The sequence below is a fragment of the Capsaspora owczarzaki genome (assembly GCF_000151315.2).
Source record: "Capsaspora owczarzaki ATCC 30864 unplaced genomic scaffold supercont2.15, whole genome shotgun sequence".
Classification (NCBI taxonomy): Eukaryota; class Filasterea; order Ministeriida; family Capsasporidae; genus Capsaspora; species Capsaspora owczarzaki.
The window spans coordinates 173,717-197,563 of NW_011887306.1; the positions used below are offsets into that span (position 1 = coordinate 173,717).

Here is a 23,847-nt window from a genome sequence, read left to right on the forward strand (position 1 = left end):
CTCAGTCTTAATACGAATAGTACTGGTAGTGTTGTTCATTACAATCACAACGAGAGTGTGCTTTTGAACTGAACAACATCATGTCGAGCACATCGACGCCGCAACAACCGCCGCCGACGACGACGACGGTGGGGCAGCCGGGTCGCCACAGCCGGAGCCCGCACGAGAGCCTCGGTGAGGTCTGCTGGGGCCGGTGGACGCGGACGCTGCTGGACGGGCAGAGCAACAACCCCGGGACGTGCCAGGGAATTCAGCTCGTGCAGCTGCCCAGCGAGGCCATGGCGGAGATGGCGCGCGACAACCCAATGCTGCTGGCTGAGCGTGGCATCTCGTGGAGCGAAGGCATGCGCGTCTACCAGATTGTGCCCGGGATGCCGTGGCCGGACGTTCGCGCGGGAAGATCCCCGATTGGCGCCAAGACTGCCAATGCCAATGCCAATGCCAATGCCAATGCCAGTGCTGCTAATGCCAATGCTAGTCCAGCGAGAACTGCAGGCTCAATGACGACCACCACGACCTCAGTCAAGCAACACAATGGAGCGCTCGTAACAACGACGACGACCACCACAACGACCAATCCAGCGAAATCCTCCAAGACAAACGCCGAAGCACCGTCGTCCACCGCAGACCTCAAGCCCGTGCAAGGCCATGAACGAGTCTATGGAAGGCGGCAGTACTGCACGCAGTGTGGTCAATCCGAAGGCGCTCCTGCCATGGCCACCGGCTTGCAAATCGTCGTCGCAGGGAGTGAAGCAAGCTCAGCTCGAGCCTTGCTCGTCGACCCTGCTCCGGCTGAAGTGCTGCTCGCTGATGTCATGTTGCCCGCATTGGTGAATGGCGTGCGGCTTTCGCTCACCAGCGTGCACCCTCCAAAACCACCGCCAGTCCTGGGAGTCCCGACCCCGAAGGGATTTTCGATGCTGCACGTCAGCTGGCTCAAAGAACATCTCGGCCACCCAGAAACAGGCCTTGTCGACCTCACGGAGCAGGACGGACATCCATCACACACAGTGCAGCGTCCGAACGACCACGCCACCGCTCGAACGCAGTCGCTTCCGCCAATGTGGCCAGTGCCACAGCAAGAACGGCCTCAAGTCCCGTACGAGTCTCCGCTGAAACGCCTTCGCGACTTTCATCGCGCTGCGTGGGAGCATCACAAGCGGGCGATGGCAGAATGGCAAGTCATTGTGCCGAAACTGACAGACCGCATTTGGCAGGGCACAGATTGGAAGGTTGTGCTTCCGCGGCTGAGTGAAGGCGTGACAGCCATTGCTGAAGACATCTGGGATCGTGTTCGTTCTGGCAAATGATTCAGCAACCAAACGTTATTGGTTGCGCAGTGTAGATTCGTTCTACGCATTGTAAAATATTGTGCACTAGCTCTCATAAAGACAAACAAAAGCATCGCTGTGTGGTGTTGTTCGTCCATCTACATTTGTAAATGCTTACTGTCTGCGCTTGGGCCAAAGCAAGTCGACGACACGATGTGTGCTATGTGCGCGCGATTGGATTTCAGTCATTTTTTTTTTTGTTTTATTGGTCAAAAACAGCTGCGCCCAGGCGCCTCATACTTCTCCAAAGTTCGTATGACCGGTGGACATTGCATGCGCCTGTGCCTCGCGCTGACCCACCAGGGGTGTTTGACACGCCAGACAGCGAATCGTGAAACCTGCGAGATTGGTAAACTGCCGCTTCTGGTTGGCTTCTTTGGCAACTGCGAGCGCTCTTTGCTCAGCGCCCTGGTCGGAGACTGGAAAGACGGTGATATCCCTGTCAGGAGATTCCGAAGGGCCGCAGGGCTCGGCCAGGATGTCATAATGGATGCCATCGAAAATCAGAAAGATTCGGTTGGAATAGCCGTCCGCCTCGCCTATTGTTATCGCATGCACATGATCAGATCAGATCAGAGAAACAAACAACCTCCTCGACACATGACCCGCAACCATCTGCATACCAAAGCGATCGATGCGCAGGGTTTGCGTATCGACAACATCCATCTCTGTCGCAAAGTGCTTGCAAAGAATGCTAATCTCGATGCCACCTGTGCTCGGCACCACCACCACCCCCACAGCAAGTAAGCATGACGCATGACGTACACGCTTCCACAGTAGTCACCAACACCCAGAAATGCTCAAAAACAAACCTCCCCAGTGCTCGCGATCGAGAATCCACGCAATGTACTTGTCCCGAGCCATTCCAAGCGTAGCCTCGTCGAAGGTGATCGGATCTGCTCGAACAGCCTCGGCGACAGCCTGCCGCAGCTCGTTCGCCCCTTGCACAGGCTGCAACTGGCGGTCAATCATTGCGTACCAGATTGAATTGAACAGGCACGAATTATCCGCCGGAACCACCCTGTCACCATAGTTTCAAGCCAGCATGTCAGTCAGCCAAGCCTCCTTGCTGGAAGTTTCAAGAGTGACTCTTGAGTGATGATGGATTGCCTCGGTCTCGGCCTCGACTCTGGAAACTTTTTGTCCAAACGCCATTCTACAACAAAATTTACCGGCGAACCAGCTTTCGAGCGCGAGATTGCGCTTCGAGTCCTGCCTTTGCACTTGAACCAGGCAATCCCGACAATCCTGACAATGCCTGACCCGTTTTAGCATTTTGCTGCGGGGTCGGCTGAGGTTGACTCGCGCTCGCTGGCGCTGCATTGGACGGCTCGATGCGAAGTGTTTCGCCGCTCTTGATTCCGAGCTCTGCCAGCGTTGACGCGCCGCCGCCGGATGGATCAACGAGCTCCTTGGGTGGGTATCCAGATAAGACTATTGAATGACACCAGACAGTCGCTCCCAGTGAGTTAGGGGGAAGTCTGGCAAACTCGGTCATCACTTCAATGCAAACCCCGACCAAAGGACAAGGACGGAGCTTTTTTTTCTTCCGTCTTACTCTTCTGGTTGTCTGGATGGATGCTGCAGAGTGAGACGAGCAATCCACGCAGCTCTGTGAGTGTTGTGGTAGCCTCTGCGGTGGTGAGGACGTGCGATCCGCCCTTCCACTGGCAGCGCAACGTCAATGCCGGCATCCTTTCAATGTCCTATTCCAAATCAAATGGCTTATTCTGAATAATGTAGAATAGAAAGACTAAAGCGAGCTTCATTTTTTGTTACGAGGGGTCTCAACCGTAACATATGTATCACAAATCGGACATTCAACAACACGCCTCTTACTTCTCAGACAAGGAGGGTGTGGCTGTTTTTGTTTTTCTCAGTCTTTTTGTTTTTCTCAGTCTTTTTTTTTTCTCTCTCTTTTTAACAAAATGACAGACACTCTCACCACTCCGCTGCCTTCGACCCCGTCGTCATCATCATCATCATCATCATTATCATCATCATCAGCAGGAGTCGCTGGAGCAGGAGCAGCAGGAGCCGGTGCTGGCGTTGCATTGGCCAACTCGAATCCGCTCGCTCGCAAGCTAGCCAAGCAACTCGGCGCTCAGCTCGACCAGAACAAGGTAAAAACTTAAAAGACACTACTATTGCATTGATTCATGATGAAAAGTTCATACTCGTTGCCCTGTCCAGTATTGAAGACTGAGATGAGAGTATGAACACCAAAAAAAAACTGCTGTATCCTCACTGTTCTCGTTCACCTTTGCAGCAAGCGGTCGCTGGACTCCGCGCGCTGTCGACGTTCGTTGAAGACAACACGCTGCACACGCGACGCAATCTGCGGTCGGCGATCGAGGCGCAGGCGCTGAGCGTCCACCGCGAGCTCGCTGCGTCGCTGGGCCAGGTCGACGCGGCACTCGACGCCGCTGCGCAGGAGGTCGCGCTGATGGCCGCGTGCTGCAGCCAGATGACAGACAGACTCAACGCTGCAACGTCCAAGACGGCGACCTTGCTCGAGGTCACCAACAAGCTCAACTCGGAGAGCGCCCGCGTCGAGCTCCGATCAGAGGTCATTGCGCGGTTTCTCCAGCGATTCCAGCTCACTGCTGCCGAGACTGCTGCGTTGTCATCGTCGTCGGCTGGATCGGGTGCTGGGTCTGGATCTGCTGGTGCGGCTGCGGCGGTGCCGGTTGTCAACGAAGCACTCTTCTCTGCACTCGCTCGCGTTCGTGAAATTCATGCAGAGTGCAAGATTCTCGTGCATTCGACGCACCAGCGCGCTGGACTGGAGATTATGGAGCAAATGTCGCTGCTGCTCGAAAGCGGCTACGAAAAGCTCTTCCGATGGACGCAGCATGCCTGCAAACAGCTCTCCAAGGATCTCGCTGAGGTGACGCCGAACTTGCGAAGCGCGTTTGTCGCTCTCTCCGACCGGTCTGTGCTGTTCCAGTATTGTATTGACGAGCTCGCCAGCTCGAGGCGTGTGGCGGTGCAACGGTGAGGCTTTCTCTCTGAGCAAACGTGTTAGTTGGAACGGTTGATGTGTTGTTTCAAGTTGGCTCAACATGCTGCCGTGTCTTGTTGAATTTGGGCCGCAGCATGTTTATCGACGCATTGACGCGTGGAGGACCTGGAGGCACGCCTCGCCCAATCGAGCTGCACTCGCACGATCCGATGAGGTTTGTAGCATTTCGACAGCATTTTTGTTTCTCCAATTCACCTACAAAGCTTCTCTTTTGTATCTCATTCGGCATTTCCTTGGTTTCTGCGTCCTTCAGATATGTGGGAGATATGCTTGCGTGGCTGCACCAAACTGTGGCGTCGGAGCGCGAGTTTTTGGACAGCTTGCTGCTGCCTCCGCGATTGGCGGCCCGTGGCAGAACTCAGCGTAGTGGTGCCTCGGCGCCGCTTGCCTCGCGATCTGGCTCACTTCCGGATGCTGACCAAGGCCAGCGAGATTCACAGGAGCAAAAGCGATTGGAGTTGTCGAAAATCATCCAAAAGACGCTGGACCAGGTCATGGAAGCGACTTGCCGACCTCTGAAGGTAGTTGCTGCTTTTTTTGGTTGAGGGAGTTTGGTGTTTACGTTGAAGCCTGTTGCGTTTGACGCTCACGGTGTGCGCCTCGCATTTTTTGGTTGTGTGGGGATTTCAGGCGCGAGCCGACCAAGTCTTGCTTTCTCAGCCAGGCATCGTCGTGTGCTTCAAATTGACAAGCTTGCTCCAGTTCTATGGGGACACGATCAAGCAACTGATGCCTGAGGAGAATGCTTTGTGCGCAATTATTCAAGGGTCAGTTTTCATGTTGTTCGGATTTTGTGTTTTGGTCGCGTGCTTTTGAATGCGAAACCCAGTCTAATGGTCCACTCCCTGCAGATTGCGGCAACTCGCCATCAAGGTCCTATTAGATGCTTTGAGCATTCACGCGCGCAAACTCTTGTCATCCGGCGAGGTATGCTTTCGGAGGTGTTTTTGTGGGGGGTTTTTCGGCTGAATGTTCTTGTTTCTCACGTTTCCTCTTTTCTTTTCGTTGCAGACGCCAAATGCCGATCTCACTCCTCCACATTCATTCGTGACCACACTGACTATGATGGTATGCGTTTGTAACAACGACACGAGAGTTTGAGCAATGCAGTTTTGGTTTATCTCATCTGTTGCTTTCCGTTTGACGCTTTCTTCCCCAATCAGCGCGATATTCTGGCTTCCCATGATGCTTCTTTGGTGGTCTCGGATGCCGCGCGCCAAGCAGAGTTCTCAACCATCCTCGCGCAACTGGTCGACCCCTTGCTGCAGTTCTCGGTTCTGTCGGCCGCTCCACTCGAAAGCTCGGCGCGTCCAGTATTTATTTTGAATTGTCTTTACGCGCTTCAGGTACGATTGAATGGGATTTGTTTCAGATTGTAAGCAGCGTGTTTGGCTTCAGTTCTCACATCTCTCCCACTCGGTTGGCTCTTGCAGACCACGCTTTCGTTGTACGAGACCACACAGTCGCATATTTTGGAAGTGGATAAGCAAATCAACGTCCACTCCGCTGCCATTGTCAATGAAGCGGTGAGTCGTGAGCTTTGTTACAACAAGAGTGTTGACAACAAAATGCAAATCCCACTCACTGTCGGTCACTGGTTGTTGGTTGTTTTTTTCAGGCCACTTCTGTGTTGGTACGGTCGGAAATGGCAGGCAAGCTCGCCATGATGCGCACGGCAGATCCAACGGTAGGGAGTATTGTTTTGTCATTTTGTTGCTTGATGCCACTTTTCTGCCGAACTCACACCATCGTAAACAGGTCCCATTGTCAAGCATCCCGAGCATGGATGCACTGTCCATGCGCACCGTGCTGCTGCAGTTTGATCGGTTGATTGCCTCTCCAGATGTGATTTCCGCAGCGCTGGCGGGCTCTGAAAAAATTGCCAGCCCGCGTTTGCAATCTGCCATTCACGCGCAAGTTGCTGGCTTGCTGATGGCCGCCTACGACTCGATCTACGAGGCAGTTGCTGATCCGCGCAATGGCTACGGTGCTGTCGATACGATTGCGCATCGGACGCCTGCTCAAATCAAGTTGTTGCTGGGCAGCTAGACGTTGCGGAATCCCATTTTCTTCTCGTCCTCGTGTTGCTTGGTGGTTGATGTTGTATTTAATAATTCCATCGTCGCTCTGTGTGTTTTGTGCCAATACAACATGGCCTCAGTCTCTTTTGTTATTTGATAGTTTGATCCTTCGCAATGCTGCTTCAGTCTGGTCTGCGACTGGGCCACTCCATCGTCCGGTTTGCCTCCACCACCGCCGCCGCCGCCACTACTTCGGCTTCTGCTTCTACAGCGACGCGCGCTGCAATGATCACTGTGACGCGCGACTCGCTCCCCGCGGACAAGGACGGCAAGCCCGGCGCGAGCACTGGCGTCGCGATCGTCGCGTTCAACACGCCGCACAACCTCAACGCATTCACTGCTGAGCTTGGACAGCAGTTTGAAGCCACCATGAGCAAGCTTGCAGGTAGGGCGCGGATTGGCGAATCCTCGTGGCAGCAGTCGCGCTCTCAGTGTCTCAGAAACTTATCCTCCCTACCGATTGTGATTTTTACTCAACCGCTTCACACTTTGATTCACTACAAAAAAATTCTGGGCGACAGTCGATCCAACTCTGCGCGCTGTGGTGCTGACGGGCAACGGTCGAGCGTTCTCTGGCGGCGGCGATCTGCAGTTCCTGTTGGATCGCTCAAAGGTTTGTGTTTTTTTTTTTTTTTTGTGGTTTTTTGGCTCGGATTGGGAGCATGATGGAGACAAGCTTGCTAAAGATCATCACACGTCACTCATTCACCATGCTTGGCACCCTTGGCACCGGCAGGAGACAGCGATGAACAACGCATTCATCATGAAGGCGTTCTACCGCCGATTCCTCTCCATCCGCAAGGTGCCCGTTCCGACGATCGCCGCAATCAACGGACCCGCTGTTGGCGCTGGCTTTTGCGTTGCGCTTGCCTGCGATTTGCGGTTGGCTGCGACCGATGCCAAGATGGGCGTCAACTTTGTCAAGATTGGCATCACTCCCGGCATGGCTGGCACCCACATTCTCCCCGCCATCTCCAATCCCCAAATCGCAGCTCGGCTGTGCTTGACCGGTGACCTCATCTCTGGGGCTGAGGCCAAGGAGCTCGGCTTGGTTACCTCTGTCGAGCAGCCCGACCAGCTCGTCCCACGCGCCCTGGACCTGGCACGTCGGATTGCCAACAACTCGCCGCGCGCGACCCGTCGTCTCGTCATGATGCTGCGTGGACGCGTGGATCAAGGTCTCGAGCAGGCGCTCTGGACGGAAGCCGATGCGCAGGCGTCGTGCTACAGCGAGCCCGATCTCATTGAAGGCATCAACGCCGTCAAGGAGAAGCGCGCCCCCAAGTTTGTTGATTTCGGTGCTCCTCTGATGCCCGGTGGTTCTCAAGAGTAGACAAAAAGCATGAGCGTCCTTTTTTTGTTTTGCTGGTTGTCGTGCGTGCTCCCAATCTGCGAACAGCTCCAACGATGTTTTGAAAAAAGAGATGAATGACTGTATTTTTCACAATCTGATAAAGGCGTCCTAGATTACAAGCGCTGCGCGACGTTCACCGAGAAGACAAGCGCAGAGAGAATGACGGAACGAAATCGGGGGACTGGAAGTTCGCTCACCAAGGGCATCCTTTTTTTTTGTTTTGGTTTGTTTGTTGTTTCAGGCCACGCTCGCTCTCACCAGCTGTTGCCACTTCGCATGCAGTTATCAAAGACATTGTTCTCAACGCTGCCTCCGCGAAGGGAGCGAGTAACGTTGGCCTCAAAGCCGCGGCGGTTTTCCCGCAAGTTGGCGGCGGCCTCCTTGTTGAGCGGATCGTCTGGGTTGGGTTCTAGGAAGAGGAACTGCAAGCCATAGATGACCGAGTTGATACTAAGCACGGGCTTCCAGTCCTCGCGCAGAATGTTGAGGCAGACATTGCCCTGGAGATCAATGTTTGGGTGGTAGATTTTCTGCTCGCAGTGTACTTTCGGTGGCTCGTGGGGGTAGTTTGGCCCAATCTTGAAGGTGAAGCGGAACAGGCCGCCCTTGTAAAAGCCTTCGTCCGGCGCGATGGCGAGGTTGAACGTGAGGAGGTCGTCCGGGTTTGGGAAGTCGACCTTGCACGTTGATGGCAAGTTGAGGTCGTTGATGTCTGGCAGTACCCAACAACAAGCGCAACAAAGTGAGTTTTATTGCTATTTTTCACTGATTTCACTGGGAATGATCGGAGAGTCTTGTCTCAGAGTCTTGTCTCAGAGTCTTGTGTCTCAGATCTTCAGCCGACGTTGCTCCTGCTCTCTCGCTCTTCCTGCTGGCTTTTCAAACTCTATTCATCTTGCATCGTTGTCGGCCGTATTGACCAGCAATCAAAGCACCCGAGGTGGCTGGCTCACTTGCATGCTGGCTGTCCATTGAGTGACGTTAGCATTGGCCTCAGACGGCTCAGCTCTCTGCCCCGCTTCGCCGCTCCATTCGCTTTTGCACTGATGATGATGATGATGATGCTCATCGCTCCAGCATAACAGCACTCAAATGGCCAACGTTGCCGCCCCGCTGCAAACCAAGCCGCAGAGCACTCTGCTGACAGACACAAGTTGCTCGTCGTTGGCTTTGTGTGCTGATGGTCTGCTCGCCTCCAAGATCGCGCTACCCAGTCACAGTGTGTCACAGTGTCACTGCTATGCAAGCAGTACAGTTTGACCGACTTGGAAAGCAGTCAACGCGAGCGAGAGAGAGAGAGAGAGAGAAAGACGGAAACAAAAAAAAAAAAAAAAAAAAAAAAAAAAAGAGACCAGCATGACGAGACCAATGCACGTCCATAGCAGAGTGAAAGTAGGGCGAAGACAGCGATTCAAGGAGAGTGAAAGTAGGGGAGAGGGGGGGAGGAGAGGGGGAAAGGAGGAGGAGGCATTCACCTTTCTGAGTGCGGAGCTGGGCAGCCGAGGTCTTCTTGCCGCCAGCAGCAGCAGCGTCCTTCTTTTGCTGCTTGAGTGAAAAGAGGTTGATCATGACGAAGAGTGAGAACGAAAAAAAAAAAGGAAGAGTGAGACAATAATGGGTGAAGGGAGGAGATTGGGAAGAAAAGGCGGGAACAAGCGGCTGAGAAGCGATCGCAATGGCCAGTTACGACGCACAGTCACGAAGTAGAGGTGGGGACGAGAAAGAGAAACCGATAGTGCAGATGACAAGAAAGCTGAATACTAGTATCATGCATGACCGGGAGTTGAACGCATCCATGCAAGGGTTTCAACATTGAACCCGTGTTGCCAAACTCCGGATGGAACTCCAACGACGCCCTCTGTAGAGTCTTAAACCACCGTACAATGTACTGTCATGTTTGTGTGTAATCCAAAAGGTGCAGCGAATGCCCGCCTGTGTCGCCTGTGTCAAAATCGCAAGTTACAACGTCGATTTGCTGCGTTCGTTCGTGTCCAGCTCGACCAATGCTCCAGAGGATGCCATTCACACACTCTATGCCTTGGAGCCCACAGAATCATCGAGGGGAGTGGATGCTACTAGCCAAAGGCAAAAGGTTGTATTATTGAAGCGCAACGCAAGTTTTTGGCAGTTTTTGGTCTTGGCAAACACTTCCCGCCCACAAACCCGTTTCAGAAGCACCAGAACAAAAAGTAGTCATCAAAGGACTCCCTCTCCCCATGAAGATACTTGGGAAGCTGCTCGGAAAACAGAGTCCAGTCCTTCTGGGACATGGGATGTTCCTTGCGGCGGAAGTACTGGGTGTCGCCCTCGTAGTGGATTCTGCAAATCCAGTGTTCTTCTTCCTCGTATCCGATAAGCACATCGTTCGGGTCGTAGCCCTCGGTCGGATTGCCGTGCCTGGGCATCCAGCAATACAGCGAACAACCAGGGAGGTTCTTGCCGTTGCCTTGCAACATTTTCTCCTGAACTTCCTTGGGCAAGGTGGGGAGCTTGGTGAGGATGCCTCGAAGCGGTCGGAAGTACATAGAAAGGCCCATTTTTGTTTGTTTGCTTGCGATACGACTGAGAAAAAGCAGAAAAAAGACTGGCGCTGTTGGATTTGGGGGAATGGGTTGTTTTGGATGCCTTCAAGTAAACGCGGGCGAACAACAAAGGACACACGCCATCCAAAACGCACACACGCACACGCACACATGCACACGCACACACATTAATCACAGCACAGACACACACACACACACACACACAAACACACACGCAGAGAGATCCCTGGAAAAAGTGCAGGAATACGTAGACTGTCGCGTTTAGTAGGCCTTCTTGCGGACGTCTACACTCATCATGCCGGGGCCAATCGACACAATCATGAGCAGGGCGCCCATGACCGAAAGAGTTTGGAAAAAGTCGTACTTGGCAAAGTCGCGCGACGTGTCCCACGACTTGTACGTCCAGAATGGGTTGAGGAAGAGATTGAGAATGCCGAGGAAGGCGACGAGCAGCAGTGCCGAAAGCTTGGTGCGGAAGCCGACCACGACCAGAGCAATCAGACTCGAGCCGACAATGATGAGCAGAATTTTGAGCAGGCCGAATGGCTGGTGCAGCAGCGTGAAGAACATAAAGACGGTCAGCACGCGGCCGACCAGCAAGAGGTATCCGTGCTGGCGCTCCTTGTCCGTCTCCACAGTCAAGCCCGCCGTGTACACGGGCTTGCTGTCTTGAGCTTCCGCGATGAGCAGGAAGAGGCTGCCGGTCATGGCGAGGTTTCTAGAAACAAAAGCAAGAAGGCAACGACGGGGGAGTGAGTGGGTTTGTGCACTGCTGGTTCTTGCAGCTATTGTGTGAGTGCGCGTTCGTCCGTCTTACCGCAAGAAGAAGCTCAGGTTCCACAGGACGCTGTACGCGAGGGTCTGATCAGAACGAAACACAATCCCCAAAAAAAAAGTGAGCAAGACCACAACCAGTGCAGCATCAAACAACCCTGGACTTGTTTTGAGTGTTGCATCCATCACAGAGCACATTTGGACTTTTGTCTGAGAAGTCTGAGCGGCAAGTCTGATCCGGTTGCGGACATCTTCGATCACACCCTGCAAACCATCAAACCCCCACCCCCTCCCCAATCCTCATCCATGCTCAATTCATACACTCATGCACTCACACACTCACTGATACTCAATACGCACAGCCTTGACCTCAGTGGTGCAACAGTGGCTGATTTCGTTGTCCGCATGACCAACCACTCGTGAGCCAACAACCCAACAACAACCTTTGCGCCCCTCTCATTCCCGCCTGCCCCCACCGAGTGCCCACTTCCTCATCTCACTTTGCTTTACACTCCAAAGTCAGAACCATCCGACGACTTCCCGTCCAAGTGATCAGACAATTGAAACACTCGCATTCAGATTGCTGTTCTCTTTGCTCCAATCTCACTCGGACTATTGACTTGGTTGGGGCTTGCTCCTTTGCGATATCACGCTCACTGTGTATGAGCGCAATGAATGAGTGGCGTTTGTTGTTGTACCTGGGCAACAATGACGCCAAAGAGGACGCCTGCAGCGACGCGGACGTGCTTGCGCGCGACAATGAGGAGAGATCCGCCAATCTGGGCGGTCATGTTGAGCACCAGGAAGAGGACGACGAGGGCCCAGTGGACGCCCCAGGTGCGGCGGAAGTAGTCGCTCTGGTCGCCCCATTGGAACCACATCCGCGTCCCGTCCTCGAGGAAGGTCGACACAAGCAGCAGCCGCGCGATCGTCGGCAGGTACTTTTTGCCCTTGGACAGCGCCTGCTCTGCCACTTCCTCAGCCTGCTCAATCAGCGGGTGCCGCCCGAACGATCCGAGAAGCCCATTGTTGTTGCTGCTGCTGTTGCTGCTGCTGCCGCCGCTGCTGCTGCTCGAGTGGTGGCTCGACTGCGGCGTCGTTATGCTGGGTCCGCTGCTAACGCTGCTGCTGAAATCGCTCGGGCCAGCTGCGGGCGCTGATCCTGGTCCGCGGTACATTGGTGTGTGTGTCTGAAAAGAAAAAGAAAATTAAGAGTGGTGTGGAAAGTATGAGTAAAGTGTGGAAAAAGTGGAACGCTTGGTGGAGTAGGAGACGGAGACGGTGGATTTGCAAATCCTCACTGACAAATCTCGTTCATTCGTGTGGATGACAACGCCAACGGCAGAGAAAAGCCAAAACGACACCATACACAAACACACCGAAAACAAGACAACGACTACTCTGCCATGGGCTGGGATCCGGACTTCCGAGAAGCAATGAACGCTTCAATGCGCTGCTTGAGCTCGGTTTCTGCGATACAACGAAAAACAAACACAACGTCAACAACAAAAGCCTGTCACTTCACGGTCACTTCACTGTCGCATAATGACACAAGAAGAACATTCTCTTACGAGGCTCGGCCATCTCCATGGTCAACGGCGTGCGGTTGTACGGGTCGTACTCGCCGTTGGAAATGAGATGTGTCCTCAACGTGCTGCGATCCACCACGACCTGACTAGCAGGCAGGAGCACTGGATCCGTCATCAGTGAGAACAGCATTCCGTCTGCGAGCCCCGGATTTAGTCGGATCCCAAAAAAAAAAGCAAACACATCAAAAATGAGCCTTTTGCAACGAGATCAACTCAAAAGCATCCCCCCTTCATGCAAAAGAAAATTCCACCGACCAAGGAATTCATCGGGAATCTCGCCCAGATCGACTTCCGTCCGCTTGTCCGCCGCAAGAGTATCCTCAGCAAGTTGGACGATGGACGCAAAATGCTCAATGGTATCCTGGACGGCGCCAATCACAACAGCAAAGAGCAGCCAAAGAATCAAGGTGAATAACAGCCCGACGACACACGAGCATGCACTGCCCTTCCCCCCCCCTCCTCCACCCCTTTTTAATGGATCTCCACTCCACAATCAACATTCAGACCAGCGTACCGGCTGAGCAAGGGAGTGGCGCGACAAAATGTCGACCGCATTCCGCAGAATGTCGGGCTGGAAGGAGCGACCATCACGTGCCATGGCGCGCACAAAATCTTGACGAATGGTCTGATCGGGCAGCTTGGGCGCGAGATTCAAAAAGATCTGCACCAGGTTGACGATAAACTGGCGCGGATTCCAGCCGTACTTGTCGGCATTCTTCACCTTGAGCTTTTGTGCGTCGGGGCCGGCCATGCGCACAAGGTTGTGGTCGAGCATGGGTGCCAGACGATCAATCATTTCGGGAAGCAAGAACGCCTCTGGGACGGTCTGCGTCAAGAACATGAACATGGAAATCATCTCCTTGCCAAAGGCCAGGTAGCTCTTGACCTGGTTTTCGGCAGCGTTGAACGCCGCCTCGCGGCTCTGGCGCTCTTCTTGAGGCGTCGCAGCCCAAGCGGCAGCATTGTCCCTCAAGTGGTCGATATCGCGAATCTCGCCGAGTTTTGCCATCGCCTCGTCGATCAGGAACGTGACATCCGTCATCAGGAGGTTGATGTACCGGACAAAGCACTCGGTCGTGCTGTTGCAGCACACCAAACACCCCAAAAAAGGAACAAAACGGAAACAGTGAGCAGCAACCACTTTTGGACCACGACGACGAAATGTTTGGTTGGTCTCGTGGCAAACAAATACCTGCTTTTAACCAGCTGAGCGAGGTGGTCGGGCGATGTCCACAAGTTCTTGACGATTTGGGCAATGTTGTAGCGAATGTTAAACTTGTCGTAGAACTGAGTGTGGCTGCCAGTGTTTTCAACGTCTGGAAACGAGCAAAAAGCAAAGTGTTTCGTCAGTCATTCCGCGATACAAATCCTGCCCCACAAATCGACCCTGTCGCTCTACTTGCCAGCAAAAAACTGAATCAAGGACGGAGTCAGGTGCTCGATGGCAAGCGGATGGCGCTCGATCAGCTGGCCAAAGCGATTCACGCGTTGCCCGGTGAACTCGGGGGTGAGGCGGGTAATAATCTCCACAAGCTTGGCACGCAGGTACGGATTGCGAATGTACGAGACGCTTGCAATGAACGTCACAATAAATCGGATGAGCGGATCCAGCGAAATGCGATCCACCACGTTGGGAGCCATGCGCGTCACAAAGACCAAAAACTCGGCAATGTCCTCAACAAAGTACTCGGGCAGGGAGGCAAACACTTGAGGAAGAGCTTCGGGCAACGGAAGTCCGGCGTTTTTGGGGTCGACAATCTTGAGCAGCCATTGCGCAACAAAGCTGTAGAAAGACAGTGTGTGCAGCAACGAGTCCGGATCGGCCAAGATGGTCTCGTACGCGAGTTGTTGGCTCCGGATTTCCTCCTCCATGCTCTGAAAGAAAAAAAAATGGACAGGTCAGTGTGCACTCCTCAGGGAACAAGGAAGCGACGACAAGTGCAAAAACTGACACAAAACAGTGAACATACCTTCAGCTTCTTCACGGCTTGCTCGTACTGAGCTGCTTGAGGGGTGCCTTGCCACTGGGCGCGTTGGCCCTCAATCTGCTCAAGGCGAGTCTTGATCTCCTGCATATTCCGGAACAACGGCTCCAGCTTGTGGTGCGTCGCCACAACGCCGATGTGATGTGCGGCCATCGTCATGTAGAAGCACTCGGTGATAAAGTTTGGAGGGTTGACTGGAAAAAGGAAACAGAAAAAGAGTGCGAAAAAACAACGAGCAGGCAAACAAAAAAGTGAGAGCTCTCGACCATTGGGATGTAAGGCCGAGCAGCAAGCAGGGGCATACACTCGGTGATTTTGGTAGAGTCGTCGATGAGCTGTTTCTTTTGCGCTTGTTGGAAGGCCTGGGTGCGCGCAAAGTTGCGCTGATCAATCCAGCGGCTGACTTCATCGGCAGCAGCGGCAATCTTTGTTTCGTCCCCGACATGCACGCGAGAGTCAGGATGCAAGAGGTAGCCGTTGTCGATCTTGGCCATCTGCGTGAGCGAAACCAAAGCAGGAACGCAAGCAAAGTGACGAGTTGATTGTTAGTCTGGTTCTCGTCATCATGAACAGCATGGCACAAAACAACAACTAGGCTCGTCAACTGACGTTGGGATTGATAGGGTCGGCAAACTTGTCACTCAAGCGCAGCAGCACGCCGACAAGATTGAAGCAGAATCCATCCGTGCTGTGATGTTGGAACGATGCCTGATCGCATGGAAAGGAATCATGCAAGTGACACAATTAGCTCAAGTTGCTCATCGAGACACGGGAATGTCCCCACCGCCGCTGTGCAACAACCAATCTCGCGAAGAAAAACAACCATTCCCGTACCCGCATTTGTGCTCGCTTGGCGTTGATCGAGATTGCTCGAGAGAAAAAGTCGAGCACTTTCTCTCGCTCATCCTTTGGCTTGAGCAGCTGAAGCATGACTGTGTGAAGCTTTTCCTGGACAAGACGCATGCCAGACCGAACGGACGCCATTGCTGCTTGCACGTCGCTCGACAGCTGCTTGGTGGGGTCGGCAAAGAATCGCGTATACACTGGCTCGGGCGGAGCAAGCAAGGCGGCCACAGACGTGGGAGCGGCAACAGCATCCGGGAAGGCTGAGAGCGCAAAGAATGGCGCCAAGAGCGCCTTGGACTCGAATTCGCGGCCGTTCGCTGCCTCGGGCAGAAAGTCGGGGTGCGAGACAATCGCAGTGCAGATCGACTTGTAGCCAACAAGCTCTGTGAGCACGCCCAAATAGGTCTGGAAGACATCGGCCAGCGTGCACCGACGCATGGCGCGCGAGAAAGCCGACAGAATCGGGTGGAAGACTGTCGAAATGTCCTCCTTCTCGAATCGAGCGATAAAGCTGGCCAGGAACGGAGCTGGCATGCCGTGCGGTGTGTCTGAGTCGCGGATCATGTGCTGGACAAACTGATCAAAGAGTGATTGCGGTTGGCTAAAATCGAAAGAATGAGCAAGGTGTGAGTTTGTGTTTTCTCGATGGTGGTGCGACTCCCCCTGATTCAGCGCAAAGCTCTTACAAGCTTGGTGAGACCTGTAGTAATGAGTCGGGGTACTGCAGAAAGATGCCAGTGTACGAGATCAGCAGCTGCTGCGCGTTTGCGAGCAGCTCTGAACGTAATGAGGACCCCGTCTGTTGACACAAAGAGTAAGTGCTCGAGCTCTGATACCAATGTGTAGAATCGGAAACAAAAAGGGGGGGGGGCGCTGTACCCGTGGAAGCATGCGCTGTTCATGGTCACAGACTCCGAAAGCGCGAAACATGAAGGGTAGAACTTGATCTGGATGGCCCGCAAATCCGGCCAGGCGCTCGATCAGAAGCCGCTCTGTCATGTCTGCAGTGAATTGCATTGGGGCTGTGTAGACGAGCGGTGAAGACGAGGCAACAAACAAACAAGTGAGGTTTTTTGTTGTTTTTTTTTTTTTTTTTTGGTCGCGCGAGACGTCAAAACCCATACCAGATTCGGACAGAAGCTCGGCAGCCAGAGAATCCAGGTACATCAGAGGAGCTGGGCAGGGCTGCAATTGGGGCGGGGTGTTCCAGCAAAAGTCAGTGCAGAGGCAAGTTTGAACTGAGACGATGAATACAGCCAAAATGTACCTGAAGCGAGACCTCCAACACGCGTGCAAGCAAGGCGTGCGTCCACTCTGGGTTTAAGCTCGTCTCTGGCGCCTGACTCTGCGTCGTCGGTCGCACGGGCTACCGGTTGGCAAGGCCAGAATGGAGATGTTGAGTGACGAGTTTTTCCAGAAATCTGCTCGGCGCAGTTCAGTGAATGCAACAAACGCTTGAATCGCCTTACCGAAGTGCACATCGGACTAGCCTGAGATGGTGCAGGTGAAGTCACGCGTTGGATCGGCTTCGGTGCAACAGGACTGGGAGCAGGAGCGGGTGAAGCAGCAGGCGGTGGCGATGCAGGAGCAGTTCCGCTGACACTCGCAGCCGGTCTGATTGAACAATGAAGAAGCAACAATGGTGAATGCACACTCGTGAGTCTCGAAACTTTGGTCCAATGCAATGCAATGCAATGCATGACGCGTTTTCACTGAAGCAGCAGCAGTCGAAAAGTGATGATGTCAACGTTGGAGCGCAGCGAGCGAATCACTTGAACTTGGCATTCGAAAACGCAAGAGAGAAGCGCTATGAACGAGAGTGAAGAGAGAGAGAAAGCGAAGGGTTGATCTCGAGAGAGAGCAGAAAGGAAGGATGGAAGATGTGTGCAATGGTGACTGACGTGGTCGACTGGGCTTGGGAGGCCTGTCCCATGCGCGCGAGACGCTTGGCTCGAATCTACGTAGCAGAAGTGTTGGATTGAGAGGGAGAAGGAGAAGGGAAAGGGAAAGGGGAAAGGGGAAAGGGAAAGGGGAAAAAGGGTTGGAGTGAGTGAGTGAGTGAACGGATCATTGAACAAGTCAAAGTCAAAAAAAAAAAAAAAAAAAATTCTAGTGAGAAACGCATTGGGAAACAAACCTCGTCAGCGCTCTGACTGTTCATGTCGAAAAAATCAAAAAGAAAAAGACTGAATTGGAGTGGAAGTGGAAGTGGAAATCAAAGCGGAATTGAACAATAGATTGAGACAAGAAGGGGGGGTGGATTGAAGATGGTGCAAGCTGGAAGGTTTGAAAGAGCATGAACGAAGTGTATTAAGCAATTGGAATGACCAGGCGGATCAGTAGACATCGTTGGACCACAATTTGAACGTCCGGTCGTACGAGGCAGAGGCAAAGAATGTACCATCTAGCAAGGAAGAGGGGGGTGGGTTTACGGATTCAAAGCAACCGAAAAAAGTCCAAACAGTCAGACAAAAGCAAGTCATCACAGCAATTCAACAACTTCAACTACTGCCCCTGCTTACCGCTGCTAATGTCCAAGGACATGATCTTATTTTCATGACCAGAAAGCGTCTTAATGTTGGCCCACGTGCCGGCGGCCCAAACCTTGATCAGATTATCGTAGCCGGCGCTGACGAGATAGTGGCCGTTGACGGGATCAAACTTGACCAAGGAAACTAGATTGTTGTGTGCAGGAATGGTGTATGCGCATGCCTGCTTGCGCAAGTCCCAGATTTTGATCGTGTGGTCTTCGCTCGACGTTGCGACAGTGTAGCCGTCCAGCGAAAAGTCAATTCCGAGCAGTGCGTTAACATGGCCGTTGAGCAGCATGACATTGCGACCAGTGCGAAGATCCCAGATGCGGCCAAATGCATCCATGCCGCTGTTTTCAACAAAAGGGTCACCAAATATTTAAAAAAGCAATATTTCAAGTCAGTTCGATGCGAAAAAGAGAAAGGGAGAACGAGTAATCAACGTTGGTACAGCAGCGTACCTAGTGCCAGCAAGCGAGCCATCAGGATGGAAGGCAATGCCATACACGGGCTTGGAATGCCCTTCTTGGAATAAGATTTCTTTTTGGGCGGCAAAGTCGTACAACCGCCAAGAGTGATCGAAACTGAAGGAACAGAGATTCACGCATGCAAGACAAACAATGAGCTTCTGCACAGAAACAGATGATTGTTGGAACGAGCACTCGTTTTGTCGACTTACCATGTTGACGCAAGAAATCGGCCACTAGGATGGTAGGCCAAGCGAGAAACGCGAGCTTCGTGGCCATCGATTGCTGCGACAGACGTCTCGCTGGTCATTGACCACAGTTTTACGGTGCCATCGACTCCACAAGAAGCAAAGTTGGCCGCGGATGCGTCCAGAGATTTGCCTGATTGTGGGTGGAAGGCGATGGAACTGACTCGCTCCGCGTGTGCTGTCAGGCCAAAGTAAACACACACAAATACAAACCAACAGTATGATTGCCGTGAGCACTTGCCATTCATGATGCAATTGAACAGCAAAAAGGAAAACTGAAAAAAGGGACTTGCTGCCAAGACTGTTACCTCTTAGAGTACGAATCAACTTGCACTCTGGACTCGACCACAACTTGAGCAGACCCGTAAATGCGCCAGTGACAAGAGTCTTGCCATCGGGCGAGAACGTGCAGGACGACAATGGTCGGTCATCGCCGATTTGCGAGCCATAGTTTGTGAGTTCCTGCGCAACTCAAACCGCAATGCTCACAGTTAGCACACGCCATCCGTCAAGCAAAAACACAGCCACCTCACATTGGCCAAACTTACACGAGCAAACTTGAGCGACTCGTTCATGGCTGCGGCCTTGACGGGCTCTGGCCGGGCAACCTGGATGCGCTGTCGCTTCAGTCGCTCGCGTGCCGCGACCAGCGAATACGCCGCAATAAACCTCCGTGCAGCCTCGAGCTCTTCGGGCCCTTCGTGGTACCAGACCTCCTTCTGATTGTACCCGGATGGCGCTGTTGTTGCCGCCGCAGCATCCGCATTGGCCGCCTTGTCCTCGCCCTCGTCGTCCTCACCCTCGTCCTCGTCCTCGTCGCTCTCGGATCCGTCCTCGGCTTCCTCGCCTTGGTCCTCGCCAGCTGCCCCTGCGCCGGTGGCCGCGGCTGACGATGCCTGGCGCGAGAGGAGCTCCCGCAAGCGATCTCTGCGTTCTGCTTTGCCCTCGCCAAACAGCGTGATGGGCTCGCCCAGCTGCCTCAGCCGCTTGCGCACATGCTCGTCGTTCGTCGGCACGACAATCTGCTTGGCACGAATCTTCCTACAATGTCGAAAAAGTCGAGTTCAGTGCGTTCAGTGAGGCGGTCGACGTTGGAACGATGTTGTTGTGTTGCCTTCAATCTCCATCCAACTCTTGATCATCATGCATGCAGAGTCATAATCATCATCATCATCATCATCATCATAATAATAGTAATGGATGTGGGGTTTGAGATTACCGCTCGAAATCCTCGCGAATCTCATCGTGCTGCGCTGCAGTGAAGGTCGCGTTCGGCTTTAGCAAATGTGCGCTCATCCCTGAAAAGGAAAACTGGTCTGAGAAAGGAAGAAATGGAGTGGATTGGAAAATAATAATAATAATACTGAATAACGAAGCATATTGGTACATGCGCGAGAAACGACTGACGATCTTAGAGTTGGCTCGAACGCACCCTCGCTCATCCTGTACAGTACATGTACTTTACATCAGCATTCCTGTATTTTTTGTTTTGAATTTACACAAGTCATTCACCAGTCCAAACACGCAAAAAGCAAAGTCTGGATTTTTTGGCTTCTGATCAACGGCATCGGGTGGGGGTTTTTTTGTTTTGTTTGGTTTTGGGGGGAGGGTTTCCTCCTCTCCATTGCTGTCGCTGCCGAGCAAGGAAAAAAACTCATCGCCTGCTTAAAAACCGAGGGCGTGGCGAATGGACGCAATCACTTGGGGATTGAGCTTGAAGACAAAGGCAAGAATCGCAGCCAGCAAAAGCACCTTGAACATGGAGGCAGTGGCGGCTCCAGAAGCGCTGTATGCCTTGGGCACAGGGATCATGAGCCACGACACCCACGAGATCTTCTTGTCCGAGTAAGGGGGGTAGCGAATTGTGTTGACAATTTCCATGCCGGGGTTCTTGTAGACGACGGCGCGAAGGTGTGAGAAGGCCTCAAACGAGTACTTGCCGTGGTACGAGCCCATGCCGGACGCGCCGACGCCGCCGAACGGAAGGCCGTGCACGCCACCTTGGAGAATCGTGTCGTTGACGCAGGTCGAGCCCGAGGAGGTGCGCTTGAGGAACTCGTCTTGCAGCTTCGAGTTGCGCGTAAAGAGGTAGGTGGCCAGCGGCTTGTCGCGCGACGTGATGAACTTGATGGCTTCGTCGATCGAAGACACGTTGATAATGGGGAGAATGGGGCCAAAGACTTCGTTCTGCATGACGGGGGCATCGTGCGGGACGTCGACAAGAATGGTCGGGGCAATGTAGCGCGTGGCAGCATCCGTCTGTCCGCCAATGGCGACAGTGCCGCTGGTGAGAAGGGCAGAGAGGCGCTTCCAGTGAGCGTCGTTGATGATGCGCGAAAGATCGGGCGAGGCCTTCGGGTCTGGGCCGTAAAACTCGTTGAGTGCAGCGCGTGCAGCCTCGAGGAAGGCCGGCTGGAGCTTCTTGTCGATGAGCACATAGTCGGGCGACAGGCAGGTCTGGCCGGCATTGAGAAGGCGGCCCCAGAGGATGCGACGGGCGGCGATGGCCAAATCGGCATCTTCAGCAACGTAGACGGGGTTTTTGCCGCCCAGCTCCAGCAGGACGGGGGTTAGGTGGTTGGCCGCCGCCTTCATGATAATCTTGGCGACTGCGCCGCCACCCGTGTAGCAGATAGAGTCAAAGCGCTGCTCCAGCAGGGCTGATGTCTCGCTAATGCCGCCGTTGACGACGCGGTAGGCCTTCGGGTCGAGGTAGGCAGGGAGAAGCTTGCTCAACAGCTGAGCAGTGTGGGATGCGAGCTCTGACGGCTTGACGATGACCGTATTGCCTGAGAAGAGGGAGGGGGAAAAAGAGAAAAGAAAAGATGAGGAGGTTGGCCGTTTTGAGGCGACGGAGACAAGGATAACAAACCGAACATACCTGCAGCGATTGCGCCAGCCATCGGGCAGAGACTGACCACTGCGGAGAGAGAGGGAGAGACAAGGGGCGGCGGCGGGAGGTGAGTATGGATTAAGCGAGCGTATGAAGCAGCAAACATGAATCCTCATCGAAGAAGGCTCTCAGCGCCATCATTCAAACCAACAACAAACACTCACTGAGGGGAAAGTTCCAGGCGCCAATGACGAGGACGACGCCGAGCGGGTCGCGGACGAGGCGGTTGCCGTCGAGCTTGTTGAGCAAGGGCACGGTGGGGGCCTCTGCGGTCGCCCACTCGTCAATGTGCTCGAGCAAGCGCGCGACCTCGCCGGCGACAAAGCGAATGTCAAAGAGGACGGATTCCGCCTTTGGCTTGTTGAGGTCCTTCTTGAGGGCCTCTGCGAATTGCTCCTCATTGTCGGTGCACATGCGAGCGAGGGCCAGGAGCTGCTTCTTGCGGTAGGGGATTTCGAGCGCAACGCCTTGCTGGAACGATTCGCGCAACTCGGCGACAATCTGAGAAATTCAGAAGAATGCACAAACTAAGGCATGAGCACATGTCAAGCGTGTTGACAGCTGTTTTGTGTTTTGTAAAGTCAGCTCACGAGTGGAGGGACACACAAAAACACAAATTGGAAGAATTGGAAAAATGGACAAAAGAATGATCGACGGTGGATGATGGATGAAGGAGGAGGAGGAGGGACGAGAGAGAGGAAATGGACTGTTGTATCGGATACAGAGTCAAAAGAAGCGCAGAAGGAGGAGAAACAATGAATTGAGAAGAAGGAAGAAGGAAGGAAGCAGAGGAAGCAGAAGGAAGAAGAAGGAAGGGATATTGAAAAATGGGAGCAGTGCGGAAGGAAAGGACGGAAAGGACCGGAAGCGGGAAAAGGCTGAAGAAGGACGGCTGCGAAAATCAATGTAATGTTGGGAAGAGCATGAATGCGATGTAAGGGGAAATGAAAGAAAGGGGAGATGCTGGAACGAAATCTCACCCCATTGAAGAATGAGACCGAGTAGAGTGAATGAGAGAGAGGCAAGGAAAGAGAAGGACAGGTCAAGCAACAGCCACTTTGGATGCGAAAATCAACAAAAGCCCATTATTCGACCGGGCCACAAACACACGCTTCGGGGCTCTGAAGCCCATCATCATCATCATTGTCAAACTGTGCCCCCCTTGCGTTGACAAACTGCGACTTTGCATGCAAGCGCTCGTCAGAGGAGAACGATAAAGAGTTGTCGGAGAGAGAGACGCAGAAAAGCGGAAGCTGGGTTTTGGGGCTTTGACTCCGACGCCGCCCCCCCCCCCTTCTCACTTGTGTCTCCTCACGTAGGCAGTCTCTGTGTCGCTGGTGGCTCTCCTCATTCAGAAGGCAGCATAGGCGAGGAGGGACAACGGCGAGGAGACGGTAAAAAAAGCCAAACCTTTGGAATCTCGGCAACAGGTGTGTAGAACGACATTGTGCAAGCAGCAGCAGCAACAACAACAACAAGGAAAGGAGTGAAGTGCAAGTATGACAATAACACTAAATTGCATTGAACCAGCATTTTGACATTTGGTAGCACGCTGGAGCACTTTCTAAAAAAGAACGGGGGCTCATTCTTCACATTGAGCGACGCTTCAAAAGACATGTCGCTGTCAGTGTCGCGGATTGTGGCTGATCGCGAATGGCGCAACCAGGTGAAGAACTACGACCAATTCAAAACCCAGATGCAGCGAGCTACAGGGTGAGAGAGAGTGTGAGGGTGAGAGAGGGTGAGGGTGAGGGTGAAGTCTGTCGGAGTGTCTGAGAATGACGCGGTCGGAAACAAACACGCTGTGTTGATCGACATCACGGATGTTTGATTCGAAAACGACATTCATCCTGTATTCAAGTGTGCCATTTTGCATTGCGTGGTGTGGAACACGCGCGTTTGGCTGGGTTGAAGGGCTCAAATCTAAATCTGATGACACCAAATGCAACCTCAGAGAACGGCCAGAACGCACCTGCGCTCGCACCCGGCATTGGTGCACACACTCGCCCTCGAGACAAGGCTGACCGAGCATGGCCACCGTGGCTGCGTCAACCGCCTTGCATGGAACGCGACTGGAAGGTAAACAACGCAGCGCTGATGCTCACTCACGCACTCACCCACTCACTCACTCGCTCACTCACTCATGGCTCATGGACGTCTTATACTTGGAAAAAAAAAAA

The 23,847-nt window shown here is 53.4% G+C and overlaps 10 protein-coding genes across 10 annotated transcripts; 3 read left to right on the plus strand and 7 right to left on the minus strand.

Moving 5' to 3' along the window:
• Window positions 1-13: 13 nt before the first annotated feature.
• Window positions 14-1,456, plus strand: CAOG_07246 (hypothetical protein). Its single transcript, XM_004343055.2, has one exon. It carries the CDS (start codon window positions 81-83, stop codon window positions 1,308-1,310), a length of 1,230 nt encoding a protein of 409 aa, XP_004343105.1. The 5' UTR covers window positions 14-80; the 3' UTR covers window positions 1,311-1,456.
• A 50-nt stretch (window positions 1,457-1,506) lies between these two features.
• CAOG_07247 (ubiquitin thioesterase OTU1) lies at window positions 1,507-3,074 on the minus strand. The gene is made up of 5 exons (XM_004343056.2): window positions 2,890-3,074; window positions 2,504-2,765; window positions 2,144-2,352; window positions 1,955-2,041; window positions 1,507-1,870 (listed from the first exon to the last, which is right to left on the minus strand). The coding sequence occupies exons 1-5, from the start codon at window positions 3,023-3,025 to the stop codon at window positions 1,566-1,568; spliced, it is 999 nt and encodes a 332-aa protein (XP_004343106.1). The 5' UTR covers window positions 3,026-3,074; the 3' UTR covers window positions 1,507-1,565.
• Window positions 3,075-3,229: 155 nt separating this feature from the next.
• CAOG_07248 (hypothetical protein) lies at window positions 3,230-6,519 on the plus strand. The gene is made up of 11 exons (XM_004343057.2): window positions 3,230-3,454; window positions 3,601-4,328; window positions 4,430-4,510; window positions 4,610-4,877; window positions 4,987-5,123; window positions 5,208-5,283; window positions 5,368-5,424; window positions 5,520-5,702; window positions 5,790-5,882; window positions 5,975-6,043; window positions 6,115-6,519. The coding sequence occupies exons 1-11, from the start codon at window positions 3,260-3,262 to the stop codon at window positions 6,403-6,405; spliced, it is 2,178 nt and encodes a 725-aa protein (XP_004343107.1). The 5' UTR covers window positions 3,230-3,259; the 3' UTR covers window positions 6,406-6,519.
• A 9-nt stretch (window positions 6,520-6,528) lies between these two features.
• CAOG_07249 (3-hydroxybutyryl-CoA dehydratase-like protein) lies at window positions 6,529-7,874 on the plus strand. Its single transcript, XM_004343058.2, has 3 exons — window positions 6,529-6,822; window positions 6,959-7,050; window positions 7,174-7,874. The coding sequence occupies exons 1-3, from the start codon at window positions 6,552-6,554 to the stop codon at window positions 7,768-7,770; spliced, it is 960 nt and encodes a 319-aa protein (XP_004343108.1). The 5' UTR covers window positions 6,529-6,551; the 3' UTR covers window positions 7,771-7,874.
• CAOG_07250 (ubiquitin-conjugating enzyme) lies at window positions 7,858-9,392 on the minus strand. Its single transcript, XM_004343059.2, has 2 exons — window positions 9,267-9,392; window positions 7,858-8,503 (listed from the first exon to the last, which is right to left on the minus strand). Exons 1-2 carry the CDS (start codon window positions 9,358-9,360, stop codon window positions 8,046-8,048), a joined length of 552 nt encoding a protein of 183 aa, XP_004343109.1. The 5' UTR covers window positions 9,361-9,392; the 3' UTR covers window positions 7,858-8,045.
• A 536-nt stretch (window positions 9,393-9,928) lies between these two features.
• Window positions 9,929-10,370, minus strand: CAOG_07251 (hypothetical protein). Its single transcript, XM_004343060.2, has one exon. It carries the CDS (start codon window positions 10,326-10,328, stop codon window positions 9,960-9,962), a length of 369 nt encoding a protein of 122 aa, XP_004343110.1. The 5' UTR covers window positions 10,329-10,370; the 3' UTR covers window positions 9,929-9,959.
• A 143-nt stretch (window positions 10,371-10,513) lies between these two features.
• Window positions 10,514-12,313, minus strand: CAOG_07252 (surfeit locus protein 4). Its single transcript, XM_004343061.2, has 3 exons — window positions 11,807-12,313; window positions 11,152-11,195; window positions 10,514-11,052 (listed from the first exon to the last, which is right to left on the minus strand). Exons 1-3 carry the CDS (start codon window positions 12,284-12,286, stop codon window positions 10,596-10,598), a joined length of 981 nt encoding a protein of 326 aa, XP_004343111.1. The 5' UTR covers window positions 12,287-12,313; the 3' UTR covers window positions 10,514-10,595.
• Window positions 12,314-12,402: 89 nt separating this feature from the next.
• CAOG_07253 (hypothetical protein) lies at window positions 12,403-17,705 on the minus strand. The gene is made up of 17 exons (XM_004343062.2): window positions 17,666-17,705; window positions 17,430-17,485; window positions 16,998-17,142; window positions 16,796-16,894; window positions 16,653-16,713; window positions 16,408-16,550; window positions 16,215-16,327; window positions 15,517-16,129; window positions 15,292-15,390; window positions 14,987-15,176; window positions 14,668-14,876; window positions 14,101-14,572; window positions 13,890-14,013; window positions 13,212-13,776; window positions 12,953-13,058; window positions 12,680-12,832; window positions 12,403-12,578 (listed from the first exon to the last, which is right to left on the minus strand). The coding sequence occupies exons 1-17, from the start codon at window positions 17,687-17,689 to the stop codon at window positions 12,505-12,507; spliced, it is 3,246 nt and encodes a 1,081-aa protein (XP_004343112.2). The 5' UTR covers window positions 17,690-17,705; the 3' UTR covers window positions 12,403-12,504.
• A 114-nt stretch (window positions 17,706-17,819) lies between these two features.
• CAOG_07254 (U4/U6 small nuclear ribonucleoprotein Prp4) lies at window positions 17,820-20,089 on the minus strand. Its single transcript, XM_004343063.2, has 7 exons — window positions 19,994-20,089; window positions 19,323-19,815; window positions 19,083-19,236; window positions 18,739-18,952; window positions 18,521-18,643; window positions 18,051-18,409; window positions 17,820-17,932 (listed from the first exon to the last, which is right to left on the minus strand). Exons 1-7 carry the CDS (start codon window positions 20,068-20,070, stop codon window positions 17,865-17,867), a joined length of 1,488 nt encoding a protein of 495 aa, XP_004343113.1. The 5' UTR covers window positions 20,071-20,089; the 3' UTR covers window positions 17,820-17,864.
• A 137-nt stretch (window positions 20,090-20,226) lies between these two features.
• CAOG_07255 (aldehyde dehydrogenase type III-PG) lies at window positions 20,227-23,200 on the minus strand (the record flags this gene model as incomplete). The annotated part of the gene is made up of 4 exons (XM_004343064.2): window positions 20,227-21,563; window positions 21,656-21,694; window positions 21,832-22,168; window positions 23,078-23,200. 4 exons carry the CDS (start codon window positions 23,198-23,200, stop codon window positions 20,440-20,442), a joined length of 1,623 nt encoding a protein of 540 aa, XP_004343114.1. The 3' UTR covers window positions 20,227-20,439.
• Between the last annotated feature and the right edge of the window lie 647 nt (window positions 23,201-23,847).

Excerpts from the sequence above, each read along its gene's own strand:
- CAOG_07249 (XM_004343058.2), top strand. The coding sequence starts at position 6,552 with ATGCTGCTTCAGTCTGGTCTGCGACTGGGCCACTCCATCGTCCGGTTT. Across the intron at positions 6,823-6,958 it reads CACCATGAGCAAGCTTGCAG|TCGATCCAACTCTGCGCGCT; the intron begins GTAGGGCGCGGA and ends TCTGGGCGACAG. Across the intron at positions 7,051-7,173 it reads TCCTGTTGGATCGCTCAAAG|GAGACAGCGATGAACAACGC; the intron begins GTTTGTGTTTTT and ends TGGCACCGGCAG.
- CAOG_07252 (XM_004343061.2), bottom strand. The coding sequence starts at position 12,286 with ATGTACCGCGGACCAGGATCAGCGCCCGCAGCTGGCCCGAGCGATTTC. Across the intron at positions 11,196-11,806 it reads TTGGCGTCATTGTTGCCCAG|ACCCTCGCGTACAGCGTCCT; the intron begins GTACAACAACAA and ends CGTTCTGATCAG. Across the intron at positions 11,053-11,151 it reads AACCTGAGCTTCTTCTTGCG|AAACCTCGCCATGACCGGCA; the intron begins GTAAGACGGACG and ends TTTTGTTTCTAG.
- CAOG_07253 (XM_004343062.2), bottom strand. The coding sequence starts at position 17,689 with ATGAACAGTCAGAGCGCTGACGAG. Across the intron at positions 15,177-15,291 it reads CCGACCCTATCAATCCCAAC|ATGGCCAAGATCGACAACGG; the intron begins GTCAGTTGACGA and ends TCGCTCACGCAG. Across the intron at positions 12,579-12,679 it reads CATGGAGATGGCCGAGCCTC|AAACCGAGCTCAAGCAGCGC; the intron begins GTAAGAGAATGT and ends GTTGTATCGCAG.
- CAOG_07250 (XM_004343059.2), bottom strand. The coding sequence starts at position 9,360 with ATGATCAACCTCTTTTCACTCAAGCAGCAAAAGAAGGACGCTGCTGCT. Across the intron at positions 8,504-9,266 it reads CCAGCTCCGCACTCAGAAAG|ACATCAACGACCTCAACTTG; the intron begins GTGAATGCCTCC and ends GGGTACTGCCAG.
- CAOG_07254 (XM_004343063.2), bottom strand. The coding sequence starts at position 20,070 with ATGAGCGCACATTTGCTAAAGCCGAACGCGACCTTCACTGCAGCGCAG. Across the intron at positions 18,953-19,082 it reads GTTGATTCGTACTCTAAGAG|CACACGCGGAGCGAGTCAGT; the intron begins GTAACAGTCTTG and ends TTGGCCTGACAG. Across the intron at positions 17,933-18,050 it reads GTCCTTGGACATTAGCAGCG|ATGGTACATTCTTTGCCTCT; the intron begins GTAAGCAGGGGC and ends CTTCCTTGCTAG.
- CAOG_07251 (XM_004343060.2), bottom strand. The coding sequence starts at position 10,328 with ATGGGCCTTTCTATGTACTTCCGACCGCTTCGAGGCATCCTCACCAAG.
- CAOG_07248 (XM_004343057.2), top strand. The coding sequence starts at position 3,260 with ATGACAGACACTCTCACCACTCCGCTGCCTTCGACCCCGTCGTCATCA. Across the intron at positions 3,455-3,600 it reads CTCAGCTCGACCAGAACAAG|CAAGCGGTCGCTGGACTCCG; the intron begins GTAAAAACTTAA and ends TCACCTTTGCAG. Across the intron at positions 5,883-5,974 it reads CTGCCATTGTCAATGAAGCG|GCCACTTCTGTGTTGGTACG; the intron begins GTGAGTCGTGAG and ends TGTTTTTTTCAG.
- CAOG_07247 (XM_004343056.2), bottom strand. The coding sequence starts at position 3,025 with ATGCCGGCATTGACGTTGCGCTGCCAGTGGAAGGGCGGATCGCACGTC. Across the intron at positions 2,766-2,889 it reads CCATCCAGACAACCAGAAGA|TCTTATCTGGATACCCACCC; the intron begins GTAAGACGGAAG and ends GTCATTCAATAG. Across the intron at positions 2,042-2,143 it reads CGATCGCGAGCACTGGGGAG|GTGGCATCGAGATTAGCATT; the intron begins GTTTGTTTTTGA and ends TGCCGAGCACAG.
- CAOG_07246 (XM_004343055.2), top strand. The coding sequence starts at position 81 with ATGTCGAGCACATCGACGCCGCAACAACCGCCGCCGACGACGACGACG.